We start from the raw sequence: 16659 nt of genomic DNA, 5'->3' as shown, positions 1-16659 counted from the left end.
AGCAGACACCCCGCCCCCTCCAAAGCCGCCGCGGTCATGCTGCTGTCATGGATGTGCGCAGCTTCATGAGAAAAGACAAATCAACATGATGGCGTCTGGACAGTGCATTTAGATCTTCTATACACGTGTAGCAACGCTCAACGTGAGGATGTGTTTCTCTGGAGAATGCAAACATCAACAAAACAACGATCAGAGGGAAAACACCCTTTGATGTTTGATGTCTGCAGATATTTAATCATGCACATAATGTCCACCAGATGGAGCGCTTAGCACAAGAACCATAACGCAAAGTACGCTCACGGACCCAGAGATCATGTACGCAAAAATAAATAAATAAATAAATAAAATACTAAAAGGGGCAAAATTGTTTAATTATTATTTTAGGCTACTTACGTACTTTAAATGGGTAATGTTTCGGTATAGTGTTTTATTTTTATTTGGCACAATTGGAATTGATGCAATACCCCAACCTCCCCACAAGGTGACACCCCTTCTCTTTGCTTTATTATAACGCGTTCTTCAAAGTTCCTATGTATTTCTGGTTGTCTATATGAAATCTTTTATAGCTGATCTCTAAAGTGACAGATTGGTGCCAGAATTCACGAAACATAATTTAATATATTCAACATTAAATTGTGTTTAATCACACAATCACGTGCGTAAAGGACATAGTTTGGATGTAAGCTGCTTAGTTTTCCTTTCCAAACTTTACTGTCCTCTACACGTACGTAAAGCATCTTTGTAAACATATACTTGTGACTTACTTACTACAGCACTTTTCTAGTAGTTTCTTTTTTTAAAGGGTCCACTGTTCACAGCCTGTCTGACTCAGAGCGCACAGAGTTCGGGGCGGCGCCTTGGTATAAAACCTGCGCAAATCCAAATTCCACCTCCCGAACGCTCCTTTGTGCTCACGCTACGTGCCTCAGGCTTGTCCCGCTCCGGTAAGAAAAACTATAGTCTACTTTTTTATCTGTTGGTAGATATTGCCTATTATTTTGCACACAGTCTCTACTCAGTGGGAATGTGAGGAATGTATGAGATTATGTGCTAAAATCTGGTATTCACAAGTTTACTGGGAAACAAGGAAGTTTGTTCATATTCAAAGTACTGCCTCAAGTCAGTCTGTTCTGTTGTTTATGCGTGCTTATGTCTGGGTAAATTAATAGAAACTTGATTTGGGAATATTTTGTGGTCTAGACATTGCTAGTGAATATAGACAAATACAAGGCTCAAATAATAATGTATTGATAATTATAAGTTTAAAAATAGGCTGGTCTGGTTTGATGCACTATATCAGGCTATATTTTTTATTTTTTTATCTTAAGGGTCATACATTTATCTTTAAAATTATCCTATAGTGATAGTGCTGCTTCACCATAGTTCATTTAAGTTAAGAAATATATGTTTATGTAATGATATAAAGCCTGTCAGGGTGTGGTGTAGACTGGCAAGCTCACACAAGTCTAAGTAAGTCTTTGCCAGCTCAGTGTTTGTTTCTCCAGATTCCAGCATTTCAGGGCCCCTCTCCATTGTTCATCATGTGACCCCACCGCTCAAACAGTAGTCATTTCAGTCATTGGAAATCAGTGGTTGATTTTTTTATAAACAAGGCTGGATGAGGTTATGCATGGTGTAATCTTCTAACAACTTAATAACAGGCTTCTTCCTGGGAGTGTTATGGGTAGGACACTTGGACCAAAGAGCACTTCTCCTTTATACGCTCAAATACTTCAATAAGAAATGCAACTAAAAGAGGAGAAACTCTTGCTCTGTACTTTTTGCTTCTTAAATGGGCAGACCAATCTATAGATAAAAACCAACTGATTGCCAATATGCTTTACACCATTCCAGCAGTTCAGGTTTGGGCATTAAATGGACACTTGCATAGAAAAGTGCAGTTATGTAATAAGGAGTAAGAGTGAGGAAATGGATGTGCATCTAGTTCGCACTTAAATTTAACTCATTCAGTGAGCAGCGAGCCGATTGGAGAAATGGGTGGAGGGGTAACTCTGTTTGAAGAGACAACTGCATTAAACAAAGAAATAGTGAATCACAATAGCTATATAATAAATAGCAGATTGTCACAGATATGAGATTATGATACGATTTTCATCATCACATCACCACGCCTTATCTATATATTGCACACTCAATACAGCCAGTGAGTAATTATTTTGAATTAATTTAACATTATTTCATGTTTTTTCAGTAAAGAATCAACCATGCCTTCAGAACTGGAAAACTGCATGGAGGGCCTGATCAAGGTCTTCCACCGCTACGCCAAAAACGGAAATCTCAGTCGCAAAGACCTGCGAGAGCTGATGGAGTGTGAGCTCTCCAACTTCCTCAGGGTAAACCAAACTGTACTACTTAAATGGATGGTTTTCAGATTCTAGACCATGGCGTTATACTCTCAGATGGAGGGCAAGAGCCAGTTTTTCCTTTAATTACATTGTACTTTGCCATGAAATATCCAAAATGTAAACTCACAAATGTTGAACCTGATAATTTCTATAGCTGCCCTGGCCTCAGAACTCACTGTATTACAATAATAATCTGAGTTTTAACACAATCAGTTTTAGCTGCCCCCATCTGTATTAAGTATTATTGCCCTATAGAATGTTGTGGTGTCATTAACCCAGCAATAAAAGTGGTTCTCAAGTCTTAGTATTCAGAACAGATGCTACCACCAAAAACTCTATGTGATTTTTAAAGAAGACCTATAAAGTACCTAGTATAGTGTTTGATGCTGTAAGAGTAATTTCATAGTTTTTCTACGACAATGACAATAAAATCTTGAAACTAAATCTACTCTAGCGCTGAACCAAGTATGAACTCGAGCTACACAAAGGATGAACTAGATCCCCCTTGAGTATCAATGCAAGCCACTTTGTTTATATAGCACATTTCATAAACAAAACAGTTTCCAAAGTGCTGCACAAAATATATAAAAAGCAATAAAATGGAAATATCAAATAAAGCTCTATTTAACTCCACTAGTACTTGTCAAGACTAAAAAAGACTAAAAAAAAAACAACTAAAAATATCAATAAAGAAAGAGGTAAAAAAACAAAACAAAACAAAAAAACACAAAACCAGAAAGCATAAAAACAGAAAATCTAAAATCACAACTCGAAGCATCTCAGTCGTTTTATTATTTTTTTTCTGACCGGCCCAATCACAGAAATTTGGTGGCCCAGACCAAGTCTCACCTGGGCCCCCCTGTAATATAAATTAATAGGAAGAGTGTCCTATTCTGGGCCCCTAAAACCCTGGGGCCAGGACAACAGACTTTTTTGTCCCCTCCTATCTACTGCCCTGTTTTCTGATTGTGCATTTGTCTAATTGCAGTCTCAGAAGGACCCTGGTGCCGTGGATAAAATCATGAGGGATTTGGATGCAAATGGAGACGGGCAGGTGAACTTTGAGGAGTTTGTGTCTCTAGTTGTTGGACTTTCGATCGCCTGTGAGCAGTGCTACCAGATGCACATGAAGAAAGGAATGAAGTAAAGAAACCAAACAACAGAAGAAGAAAAGACCAACTCATTTCACAGTGTTTTTTTGTTTTGTAATTTTGATGATTAAATATGCTGATTGTTTCAAAGTGTTGTGTCATAATTTATATCATTTAACAAATTCAATGAGTTTGTAAGGTGATAGAAATTGACAGCATTATCTTCTTATAGTTCCTTTATTTCGAGAGATGTCACAGCAGGACAAACACAAAGTGACACAGAGCTTAATGTGGCCTATACTATTTGAGCTTAAGATTGACTCATACAAATGAAGAATGATGCTCAGAATCGAGTGGGAAGAAGTAAGGCTTATTTTTTTAACCCACTCCAGTGTTAAAATGTCACAAGAGACAACAGCTTTGGTGGTACATCTCTGGTTTGTGAAGGTGTATGAAACTGAAAGGGCTACAGTCACAATTAACAATTAAGTTGTTCACACACAATGATCCAGGTAAATAGGACTGAGTCTTCTAAATATATATATATATTTTTTTTTTTAGGTTTAATGACAGTGTAGACCAGGGGTATCAAACTTAAATTCACAGAGGGCCAAAATTAAAAAATGGGAATAAGCCATGGGCCAAACTAAATATTAACTGAAAAATAATAAATGTTTAATAACAGTTTTGCTTAATCATTGAATCCAGAACAAGCATAATATGAAATAATAACAAAATTTTAAATAAATAATGTCTCTATATCCTATCTGTAGCTGGAGGGCCAGATCTAATACATACTGAATATGATCTCCAGGGCCAAATATAATTATACTGCGGGCCATATTCGGCCTCTGTGCCAGAGTTTGACATGTCTGGACTGGTGTAGACTATAGGCCTATTGTATTACATAACACATTTGTTTCAAAAGATGAAAACAATTGAACATATTTTAAATTGCATAATACAATTATTAAGACTAGAGAATTTGGTAAGAGAGCGTGACGTCACCCATAGCTTTCAGCTCGGGTCAAATGAGGCTAGTAGTTATAGGGGCAAATTTGGAGCACAGTACAATATTACAAACATTATTATAAAAAATTTAAGACCAAAATGACGAGGCTCACTGCAGCTTTTACAGAGAGAGGGGCAACAATATTCTAATGTAAGTCAATTGGGTCAGAAGGAGCCTTAAGTATGATCATTTCCTATTTGGAACACATCAGCGCATTAGCTGCTGTATGTCCATTTATGTATACAGTCTATGGTCTAAATAGAATGTGTCATTTATTTTCTGATTTGAAGTGCAATAAGGTCATTTACCTTTTTTCACTTACAATAATGCCTGTTCCACTGGCAAAATGTTTTTCAAGATAAATACACTTAAATCAAGTTTATTTTCAGTTTGACAATCTTAATTTTGCACTCTCAACTTAAAAATATGTGAAAATAGCCATATTGGATCAGTTTCCTCAACGGTGTCGATTATTAGAAGTATCACTATTTTCATTACCATAAATATTTTCATTGGCTTTATTTAGTGATGCATGGTCCAAGTCCCTGCTCCTGACTACTTACTTCTTCCTCCAGTGTGATTGAAGGCTCACCTGCTGTAATCTAGTGTTGTCTTATGGGTGGGTGGACACTGAAAGACAATCCCATGTTTTATAATTCCTTCTTATCACTGCCCTGAGGAATCTGCAGAATGTCCCAACCATAAACACACCCTTTGTAAAGGAGGTGTTGAAACTCTGTGACCAATGTGATTAGTTGGTGCAAGATAATGTGGAACTTTAGTCATTGTGTGATCGATTTTACACAATGTGTCGGTACTACTACTGCTACTACTACGACCACCACTACCACTAATTGAATCTCTGTGGCTACTGTGATTAATTAGTTAGTGAAGATAAAATTGATTTAGCCATCATGTTCTCACAGGTAAAACTAGTATGAGTGAGGAGTGATCAAGTATACTACAAATACTCCCACTAGAACTGGTACTGCTGCTACTACTGTTACTTCAGTGCCAAATACTCCAGTTGTTACTACTACTATTATTATTCCTTCTTAGTGTGAGGTAAGATCAATAGATAGATAAGAGATAAAAATAAACATAGTGTTTTGTATCTCAGAGATAAAAGACTATAAGCTACTATACAACTGTCACCAACCATTATACTGAGCTCCTAATACTACTCCCTATGACTCTAAGTACACAAGACATAAACGCTTCTACTATCAATACTGTAACACTACTACACTACTACTACCAATACTGTATCACTACTACACTACTACTACCAATACTGTAACACTACTGCTACAGCTACGTTATGGGGAACACTGGGAATACCAGGTGCCACAGTGGGTCAGCAGACACTTGACCCACATTGCCTAGTGTGAATGTGGTGTGAGTGAGGGTTGGTAGAGGTCAGAGGGCACACACTGGCAGCCTCACTTCTGTCAGTCTGCCTCAGGACAGATGTGGCTACAATAGCTTATGACTATACCAAGTATGGTGGGAATGAATAATGCCTAAAATGAATCTGGAAAAGCAAGACAAATGCATTATTATAGTTACAAGTTGTCCTATCGCTTCTTGCAGCAACAATAATACATGTAAAAATAAATATTATACTGTGTAAAATTAGTTGGATAAAGAACAAGTCTACTTCAACCATGACTACAATGATTACAACAACTACAACTACCCCCCACCATACTTCTTTATGGCCTACTATTTCTGCACTGGCAATACCCTGGTGCTACTAAGAGTACTGCTTCTTCTCAGGGTTTGGACAAAGTAACAAAAATGACTAGGGCTGTCTGACTCAGAGACCACAGCATATCAGCAGCTCTGTGCAGTTTTTTCCATGAACTCCCTCGGATGTGTCATGGTGTGGTGGTGAAAGCTGGAAAATAGCAAAGAGGAAGAGGATCGCCCCATGTCCTAACCAAAACATTTCAGAGCGTTTTTTGCATTTTAATTTAATCTTTCTTTACCAAATCTCAACGTATACACAGCTGTTACTGACTTAAAGTGAGTCTGTTGTTTTGTATTCAGTAAAGCTGCATGTACTGTAAATAAACACCAAGTCGTAGCTGGAGGAAGTGTTGCCTATGAGGTCAAACTGAGGGAAAATCCATTGGGCTGGGCCTGTTTCTAAGGGCAACGGCTGAACCTAACAACATCAAAACAGTGCGTTGCTAACCAAAACTCTGAGCAACGTGTCGTTTTAATACTCATGTGAGGAGGTTTGATCTGATGAAGGAATGTGATTTATGGGATGTTTTGAACTATTTGTGAATTATACAAACTTAACAAACTCCAGTAATCAGTAAAATCTTTTGACTGTTGTATTAATTGTTTTAAAAGGCTATAATGTAGAGCTGAGACTAATTAGCTATTGACAAGAACAGAAGAAAAGCAGTTCATAAAATCTGGGTCTCCAAGTAGGTTAATGTAACATATAACTTGACTGATTATTGAGGTTAACAATATAGAATATGTCACATTTCTGGTGGGAACTGCGCCACTTACTTGTCTCCACGGAGATATTATTGCTTGCCTTGAATGTTCCACAATATGGCTTTAACTTATTTATCCTGAATTTATTATTATTATCATTATAAGTCTTTTTAATTACGAAATACCCTGAAAAACGATAGACCGGGAGTCACTTCTACACAGATCTGCCTGTCACTTGCGAGGTCACCAGTTACACATGAGCATATTTAATAAACACAGAATTTTACTGACATTGGATAAATGAAAATTGTGCATTTGTCAGTGAAGTCTAATATGGGTCCAATAAACCAAGTGCTACACAGAATATTACTCAAATGTAATATCATGGTTTACAGCACTGTACTCGAGGTGTGATCAGTTATGAGGCACATATCAACAAAAGATGCATTATTAGATGAAATAAATAGATTAATGACAGATAAGGTGCCCATATTATGTGTTGTATATGGGGCTTTTTATGACTTAGTTTACAGTTTAGTTATGTCACAGGATTTGCATGAATGATCTGAACAAACAAGAGCCTCCACACCCTCAACAAACTGCTCTTTTCTACACACAGATTGTACTTATATATACTGTCTATGATTCTACACTCTCCAGCTACGTACTAGTATATTAACAGCTTTACTTTTAACAGAATCTTTTCACAAAATATGTTCATCATAATGTACTAAATAGGCCTACAAACTATTGCAGAAATGTAGTACTCAGTATCAAGGATCAATACAACTGCACATAAAGAGAGGAATGAAGTAAAAGATAGAGGATAGAAATTAGAAAATAGAAGAGATGAATACATTCTTATTTGTTTGTATTCAAAGTGTTGAGTCATAATTTACATAATTTAACAAATCACTGACCTGTAAGGTAATAGTAACTGAGAGCATTATCCAATATGTCACAAGAGACAACAGCTGTCGTACCTCTCTGGTTTGTGAAAGTCTATGAAATTTGTTTACAGACACTCTTTTGGATAAACATTTAAGTCAGTACCTTCATTTTTATTGAGGCTGAATAATTGCTACAAGTAAGCCTGTTAGCACAAGGTCAATCAATGTACTTTGTATTAAAATCCTGCTCACCAGTTATGTGCCTTGCAGATATTAAGCTTGTATTCTGTATTGTAAGAGGAAATCACAAGACCCACTGCTCTAGGAAATTACACTGTCACTACTTTGGCTGTCCACTAGAGGGCATACAAGTTAAGAAAATGGAGATTTGTTAAGTAATTTTCACTGCGTATGCCAGTTGTTGTACCAGATGTTGCCTACCACCAAAACGCCACAACAATTTAAGTGCATGTCCTATTTTGGTTGGATTAAGCAAGTCACAACTGCAAAACAATGTCTAAATAGAACTGACAGTTAGTTTGCATTTGACTTCTGTCTGTATGATTTTTACTTCATTGCAATTTAGATCATTTGTAAATTAAAAGCTACTGTAACTTGCTCTTAAACATTGGGGAGGCATTAGAGATTTGGGACCACACAGAGATAAACAAACCAAGGCAGTTCTAGCTGAAGTTTTGTCCCGTGTGGTTGGATGCGGTGATTCATGTGCACAGGGAGCTGAGGGTGAGTCATGGATGAAGTATTGGAGAGAAGTGATCAGATCTCAGACAATAAAAAATATAAATATAGCAGTATAATGGTCTTCATCAGTCTCAGTAACTTGTTTTATTCCTATAATATCACACAACTGTATCTAATATGCTCTAATATAAAGGTGCATTGTCTAACTTTTCCATCAAATGCTTTTGTCTATGGAGATGTTTTGTTTTGTCTGGAATGTTTCACAATACAGTATTAAACCTTTCTATCACCATGGAGACCAAACCAGACCAAAGTTATAGGTCAGATCTGTCAAGAGGAAACCCTGCTCACAGTCAGAATGCCCGTTTTTCTAGGTATTTTTTAACTATAAAACCACCAGTAATTGAATAAATGTAAGGTAAAGTCATACTGTGGAACATTCCAGGCAGAGCAATGACATGTCATAGAAACAAGAAGGTGATGGACCCCCAACTGAAGTTACATAATGCATACAACATTTTCACATTAGCAAAGTAAAGTTTTGCTTTCTCAGTACTACTAGAACTGAACCAGGTCTATAACAGGACTATTACAGCTCTAAATCTAGGTCTAAGACAGGACTGGACCTTTGCCACAGTTGTTCTAACCCAAAAGAGCACAAAAATGTGGATGAAACAGAGTGTAATTTAACTAAAGAGGAGTCTGTTTACACTCAGAAGGAGACAGTCATATAAAAACATATAATCAGCAGGACTATGCACTGGTGCCTACATCCAGAGGAAAGTGATCACCATCCTGCAAGCAAATTAAAATAGTTTCGATAATGTAATAAAACAGCTAGCCAATGTACAAATAAAAACAGATGTCGGTGCAGCCGGGTGGTTAGTAAAAATCTAACTTAGAACTTTGAGTACACAGTGGAAACAATGCACTAAATAGTTTCTTGTGAGCTTTAAGTCATGTTAGCTAATCAAAAACATACCCACAGTTGTGTTTTGTTTCATTCACACATTTGAGTAATCCTGCATTATTAGTCCGTCTACATCTCCAAAGCTCAAAATGTTATATTCCACCTTGTGATGTCATGTTTGGTGTTAGTTTACTAACAGCTACCGTTTACCTTTAGTTCAGTAGAGATGGGAAATTCCAGGGCTGAAATTATTCAAATTATTCTAGTAAAGGTGTATGGAGTTTAAAAACACAATGAATCGCTTTCTTTATTACTTCATGATATCACAAGGTGGAACAGGGTAAAGGCTGTGCAATTAATCGAATTTAGATCGTGATTTCGATCTGTGTGTCAAACGATCTCCAAATTCATAAAATTGAGCTGAAATTATTTAAAGCTTAACAAAGTTTAGTTTATACTATATTTAATTTATTTCTTAAATGTAGAGATTGCAGAACAGCTGGACATATAGTTTATTTTGGATCCATTTATCTTTTTCTGTGCTTTATATCATGTTCAAAGTATATTTTATTCATTTTATGTTTTATACATCGCAAAACTGCTCTAAGGTACATATTTGTAGCCTATATTTATCTTCAATTTGAAAATTTTGTGTAAATTATCAATAACAAAGTGTTTTTTTGAGAGAGAGAATTACTAAATAAATGCATCTAAACAGCAATCGTGATTTCAATATTGACCAAAATAATCGTGATAATGATTTTTTCCATAATTGAGCAGCCCTAAACAGCATGTTTTCTGACTGAGAAGAACTCAGCCTAAACATGCAGGGTTTGTGTGTTAAACATTTTAAAGAAAACACAACTCCAAACAAATAGCATAATATGGACCCTTTAACAAGTAATCAAAAATACTTGAATTTCCTTCAGGCTGCTTGGCAAACCCATCACGCTGTAAATGGCTTCGACTGAATCCTCTGTAAAACTTGCCTCTCCAGCAAAAATAAGGAGGGCTTAACTCTGAAACCAGTATGTCTTTGTCTGTAAGACAACACATTTTTAACAATAAGAACAATGTAAAGACCGTTGTGGTTACTTAGGCGACATACATGTGCATACAGGTGTGTTTACAGTGAAAAGCTATATGACTTGTTATCTTAAACTTGAGGCTTTTAAAAAGAATTGTGCATTGTTTTTAGTAGAAAAACCTGCACATTTTGTCTGAAGGGCCTATATTACACTACTTTTTGATCTGTTATAATGTTGTATCCTCATCAAAATCATACCTGAATTTGTGTTTTGTTTTATTCACACGTTTAACACACAAATTCTGCATTTTTAGGCTGAGTTCTTCTCTCAAATGCAAAATACTCTGCTTCATTTTGTGACATCATGTGGTAATACAGGAAGTGCTCCTCTGTGTTTTGAAACTTCATACACTTTCATTAGAATTATTTGGATAATTTCAGCCCTGGAATTGCCTATCTCTGCTGAATAAAAGGTAAAAGGCAGCTGTTAACTTTAAAACCACAATTACATGACATCACAAGGTGAAATAGAGCATTTTAAGCTTTGGAGATGTTAACAGAGTAATAATTAAGGATTACTCATGTGTGAATAAACAAAACACAGCTCCAGGTAGGTTTTTGTGGAACATGGCTAAAAGCTCACAAGAGTTAATATAGAACCTTTACATTTTCTTTTGTGGATGTTCTCAAAAAGTGCAAAGCCTCTGTCTCTTTAATAAACATGCTTAAAAACTTTTTTTACTGACGGAAGATGGCTGACTCACTTTAATTACACTGTGGCCAAACCAGGGAGGAACCAAACATGCCCAGTGCCATTTCCTTTATACTCAAGCTATCATTTACTTGTAATATGCCTACATTCTTCAGGCCCTACTGTATTGTTGTAGAAGTAGTACTAGTATAGTTTTACTGGTTGATGATAAGTTATTTGCTGAAATTTAATGCTGCATTGTGTAACTTTTCTGGTGGAGGGTCCGTCACCTGCTTTTTTCAGTGAATATCATTGCTCTGTCTGGAATGTTCCACAGTATGACATTTAACAGCTCTACCTTTACATTTATTCAGTTGCAGGTGGTTTTATGGCTCCGAAATACCTAAAAACAGGCATTTTCACTGTGAGCAGGGTCGCCTCTCCACAGATCTGACCTGTCACTTGGTCTAGTTTGGTCTCCATGAAGATAGAAACGTTTAATAACATACTTTGAAACATTTCCATGAAGAAAAGCAACTGGTGGACCCTTCACCAGAAAAGTTACACAATGCACCTTTAAAACAAAGAAAGGTTTAATATAACTGTACTACATGTTCTGTTTTGGTATTAGTGGACATGTATAATATTTTTTTGCCTTTTTACTGTGGACCCCTTCTATCCTTTGCATGCAAATCTGACCATTTTGAAGTTGCATGAATAGTCACTAGGCTTTTGTTGAGATTTATTACCAAAGCAACAATAAAGCGATTCTTAACAAGTAAATGAAAAAGACATGGAAACACTAGAGACACTGAGGAACAGAGAGAGAGAGGAGGAGCGGAGGAAAGGAGGAGAGGAGGAGAGAAGGGAGGGAGCAGGGTGTGGCGAGGTATATAACATCGCCTGCATCTTCCGCTACATCACTACAGACCATCCAGAACTCCAGTCTGCACGCCCAAAACCCAACTAAGGTGAGTAGATGCAACAAGTATTGTTTTTACGATAAAAGATGTTTCTAGAGTAAAGTTTTCATGCAAAGTTATAGCCATGCAAGTGAAATCAACTAGTGATTCTCAAGATGGAAATGGAACAACTTAAATACAGAAGAAACCAAATGGAAAATGCAGAAGTTTATTTGTGCATGGCAACTGAGACTTTTGTAAGGAGAAGTAGGTGTGATATGGGCACTATTTTAACGTGCAGAATAAGAAAGATATACATTGCATTATTCTCTATCACGTTAAACAGGGTGAGTTAGCACTAAAAGTTTAAAAATGCAATAATTTTCCTAACAAACTTGTATTAATAAGACATTTGAATGCAAGTATGCAAAAGTCAAAACTAAACAGTGATGCAACACTAGTTTTAAACATATTTTCTTTTAGAGACACTGTATTTTTAAGTACTTTTCAGAATTTTGTAGACTACATTCCTGGTTAGTAACATAAAACAATTGCCTTTATGGTTCTGTTGATTACTGCTGGAGCATAAAGCACTTTATCATTTATCAAATATCCGAATAAACATGCATTATTAGTAGTTGCAATAGTACAAGTAGTAGTAGTAGAAGTAGGCCTTATTGTTGCTCTCATCCTTACTTCTTAAGCACTGACTGATACCAAGTCTAAGTCTAAAAGTTACCATGGTGATACACAGTGCATCCCTAACTATGATTTCACCTATTTGTCGGATATGTTTACTTCCATTGTTTCCGCAGAGCTACCCCCACGAGAGGTCCCCCTTCTCAACCTGAACCTGCTCCCCCGGGTCTAACAATGCGCGTGGAAAAAAAAAACATTTAAATAAATACAAGCTCTAACTGTTACTTTGGGGACAATGGTTTCATGTCACGTCCTGCGTTTTACCTGATCTCACTCAAGGCAGATGCAGATGTTGCCAAAGAGATGCATTGTGTCATGTATGTTAGAGACAGGGGGTAACAGACTGTGAGCAGGTCCTGGTGGAAATGAATCTATTTCTGTGCTGTGGAAAACTGGCAGGCCTGTTAGACATGGCTCCCTGGCTCTGCTACACAAGTGTTAAGTAATAAAGCTTTTACTATATTATGTAATAATGAGGTAAGAGGGAAAGAAAGGCTAAACTGCAAATATTATACACTTATAATTGTCCAAAATTCTGCAGTTGATCTTTGATAAAACTTAACTCAAGTTTGTGAAATTTATTACTACATGTATCTGTTAAATTATGCTTAACCATGATTAAAATGCATGATAATTAAATAAATAATTAATAAATATGAGTCAGACAAGTGAAAAAGGCCCATTGCTTTTAAGGATTTTATCCATGGGGTTCAGAGTGATGGAAATCTATAGCAATTAACAATTTACAAAACTAAATATTATGGCTTTTGAATGAGCAAAAGTACTCAAAATATCAGCTATAAACAAGAATCTGAAACAGAAACAAAATGTAGCCCACAATAAAATTCTCAAGTTAAGATTTGGGCCCAGATAAGTGTCTGAAGAAAGTGACTCATAATTTACAGCAGTGCCCACTCTTTCCTCTGAAATAACTCACATGTCTGACGGCCCTTGAACCACTCCCTGCAGTCTGGTCTAAATGTTTCCTTTGTTAACTTTATTGAATTTAACCACAACACTGCATGATCCGAATGTAGTGAAACTTACCCGTCCTCGTGCTTGCCTCTAGATGGCGCCAAAGCAGCATTTGAGAAGTCAGGTCTGAATCTTACAGAGAGAATAGAATACAAGGCAAGGCCAGTTTCAGTTACATATTTCTTGATGTTCCCCTTTGTTAGCTTTACTAAATTTAACCACATCACCACATGTTAACCCAAATGTTGTGAAACTTATCCGTCCTCGTGCCTGCCTCTAGCTGGCGCCATAGCAGCATTAAAAAATCCGGCTCCGAACCACAGACTGTAAAAGGCTAGTTTCAGATATACATTTTTTTCTTGCTTTCATGTATCTAAAAATATAAAATAACAAAGATTCACTTGAATAATTGTTTAGAATTATTTTGCATTTATTATTATTATTATTTAAATTTATATTGTTGCTCTTTGTTATTATAATAAATTGTGATGTGTGAGCTACTGTGTCCAAATAATTTCCCTTGTGGATCAGTAAAGTTTGTCTAAGTCCATAATGTTGTGTATCCTTCTCCACATACATTATGCCTTCTTTTGTAACTTTTCTTCAATAGAATGGTCATTAAGAGCTTCTCACCAATTATTTTATTTACTGTTGACTTGTTGTTTTCCAGACTCCCATCATGTCTGACGTCCAGCAGGCCATGGCTCTCCTCATCACTGCCTTCAATAAATATTCAGGCAAAGAAGGAGATAAGTACACTCTGAGCAAGGCCGAGCTCAAGGAGATGCTACAGAACGAGTTTGGAGATTCACTCGGCGTAAGTCACCCACAAACGTCTACAATACAAAACACAGTATGGAGGAATAGAAATTTGGCTTAAAGGTGCACTGTGGAACTTTTCTGGTTGGGAGTCCACCACAGACTTTTTTCCATGGAGATATTACTAATTTGCCTGAAATGTATCACAGGATGCAACTCATCTATGTTGCATTTATTCAATTACATGTGTTTTACTGCTCAAAAAATTGCCTGGAGGCATTGTAGGCTCGTCTCCATGCAAATATATAAGTTTAATGCCATACTGTGGGACATTTCCTTGAAGACAAGCAGGTGTCGGACCCTCCAGCAGAAAGTTACACATTGCATCTTTTACACATACCAAAGTGAAAATGTAAGTGGTAGTGGAGCTGAAAAAAATGTATTAAGACTCTGACTCAGCTCCACAATCACTCACATTTCCAGGTTGTTATGTGCTAAGATCAGTTTGTTCCTTCATGTCAAGTGACCTCATCCCAGAAGTTGCTCCTGTGTCTTACATCTTTCTATCTTCTAGTTGTAAAGATGAAAAAAATACTATACGTACTGGCTATTTAAAGTAATATACATACACATAACATGCATCTTTACTGGGAGTGGGCTTGCATCTCCACAAACTTGCCTCTTATTTGGCCGCCTCCTCCAAACTGTTTCCATAGAAATGTTGTTCCTTTGGTTATAATCTTCCACAGCATAAAACATATCTATCTCCATGGAGAACATTCCTAAGTATGGTTTTTATTTTCTGTTTCCATGGACTTATGCAGTTGACTTTCCACCTCTAGAAAGTTATATACTACCACTTCAAGTATTTATAAGAGTACTCTTTCTAGATTCAAATGAGCTGTAAAATTCCATTGCTTATTGTCTTGTTCATTTTTTCCCCTCGTACAGAAGGTGAGTGATAAGGCTGCTCTGGACAGCATCTTCAAAGACCTGGACGCAAACAAAGACAACAGTGTGGACTTCAGGGAGTTCTGTAATCTGGTGGTGTGTCTCACTCAAATGTGCCATGAGTACTTCATCAAGAAGAAGTGAGAGTCAGCGCCATCTACTGGCCAGTGCACATAACCCATGTAAGCAATGGTGCTTGTGAAGGAAAACATTTTATTTTAAACTTGGATACTGATTATACAAATTGTGAATAAAATTAATTTGACTGAAATACAAAGGATAATAAAATAAAATTATGTAAGTACTATTATGTGTTGTGTGCTTTATCATCATGTGAAAATCAGTGTAGGCTTAATCCAGAGAAATCGAATGAAAAAATGTTTTTTGAGAGTCATCTGGAATTGGTTTTAGAAAGACGTTTCATTCTTCTCTCAAGAGGAAAGGCACTGTCACATTGGTAAATGTTATTTGACATTTTTGAAGGATCAACCCTGGCTAATAGAAACAATATGCCAATACTAATGACCCTCTATCTGGAGATTTTACATGTATCTTCCAACCATGGAAGTATAATAGCATCTTATTATATCGGTTCTTATTACAGATCCCTTGTCCCAACCAAAAGATATACAAAATGTTTATGTCATGTTTATGTCCTATATGGTTGTTACTTTGACATAACCTATCATCATTTTACTTTCACTTTAAGTGTGAAGACTTTTACAGTCACTGTCACCACTTAGCAAGTTTATAGATTTTATCTTAAGGGTCTTCCGGTAAAATAAATAAAGGCTAAAAATAAAACTGAGTAGGCCAACTGAAGTCATAGTTACAAAAGGTTCCTCTTCAGTAATATAGGATTAAAGGTAATTATATCTTTTAAATGCAAACTGCACGTAATTTGGATACTGTGGCTATAGGCCAATACGTATTACTTATTTCATTGATGGGTACATTTAAAAGGTCCTATATTACACAACATTGACTCATGTGAGCTTTTAGCCATGTTAGAATGTTGTTACCTAATCAAAAACATACCCAGAGTTATGTTACACATACTGTATTTGAGTAATCCTGTATTATCAGTCTGTCTACATCTCCAAAGCTCAAGATGCCTAAAATTCCACCTTGTGATGTCATGTAGTGGTAGTTTTCAAGTTTACAGCATCCTTTTATCTTTACTTCGGTAGAGAATGGCAAATCAGGGCTAACTGAGTGTTTTCTGTT

At 36.5% G+C, this 16659-nt stretch overlaps 3 protein-coding genes across 6 annotated transcripts in view; 2 read left to right on the top strand and 1 right to left on the bottom strand.

Annotated features, from left to right (window-relative positions):
- The window catches only part of trim46b (tripartite motif containing 46b), a 40171-nt gene extending 25744 nt beyond the window's left edge, over window positions 1-14427 (bottom strand). Inside the window, exons 1-2 of one of the 4 annotated variants that reach the window (XM_055157311.1) lie at window positions 14356-14427; window positions 13795-13854 (exon numbers count right to left, since the gene is read on the bottom strand). Coding sequence is in view for 1 of the 4 variants with exons in the window: in XM_055157310.1 (XP_055013285.1) it covers window positions 7847-7873 (27 nt within the window). In the remaining 3 variants the exon portion in view is untranslated. The other 3 variants (XM_055157312.1, XM_055157310.1, XM_055157313.1) reach the window with 3 other exon arrangements.
- Window positions 786-3607, top strand: LOC110167288 (protein S100-A10-like). Its single transcript, XM_020932621.2, has 3 exons — window positions 786-944; window positions 2213-2354; window positions 3355-3607. Exons 2-3 carry the CDS (start codon window positions 2226-2228, stop codon window positions 3511-3513), a joined length of 288 nt encoding a protein of 95 aa, XP_020788280.1. The 5' UTR covers window positions 786-944; window positions 2213-2225; the 3' UTR covers window positions 3514-3607.
- Window positions 14402-15737, top strand: LOC110167289 (ictacalcin-like). Its single transcript, XM_020932622.2, has 2 exons — window positions 14402-14539; window positions 15433-15737. The coding sequence occupies exons 1-2, from the start codon at window positions 14402-14404 to the stop codon at window positions 15574-15576; spliced, it is 282 nt and encodes a 93-aa protein (XP_020788281.1). The 3' UTR covers window positions 15577-15737.
- Window positions 15738-16659: the final 922 nt, after the last annotated feature.

This window comes from Boleophthalmus pectinirostris, unplaced genomic scaffold (genome assembly GCF_026225935.1).
Source record: "Boleophthalmus pectinirostris isolate CB_2022bp ecotype Guang Dong unplaced genomic scaffold, ASM2622593v1 HiC_scaffold_21, whole genome shotgun sequence".
Lineage (NCBI taxonomy): Eukaryota > Metazoa > Chordata > Actinopteri > Gobiiformes > Gobiidae > Boleophthalmus > Boleophthalmus pectinirostris.
Note: the sequence above shows the minus strand (reverse complement) of the source record. Positions and strands in the feature narration are given on the sequence as shown.

What these genes read in the sequence shown, in the direction of transcription:
- LOC110167288 (XM_020932621.2), top strand. Translation starts at nt 2,226, where the DNA reads ATGCCTTCAGAACTGGAAAACTGCATGGAGGGCCTGATCAAGGTCTTC. An exon ending in AGCTCTCCAACTTCCTCAGG is followed by an intron (nt 2,355 to 3,354) that starts GTAAACCAAACT and finishes GTCTAATTGCAG; the next exon opens with TCTCAGAAGGACCCTGGTGC.
- LOC110167289 (XM_020932622.2), top strand. Translation starts at nt 14,402, where the DNA reads ATGTCTGACGTCCAGCAGGCCATGGCTCTCCTCATCACTGCCTTCAAT. An exon ending in AGTTTGGAGATTCACTCGGC is followed by an intron (nt 14,540 to 15,432) that starts GTAAGTCACCCA and finishes CCCCTCGTACAG; the next exon opens with AAGGTGAGTGATAAGGCTGC.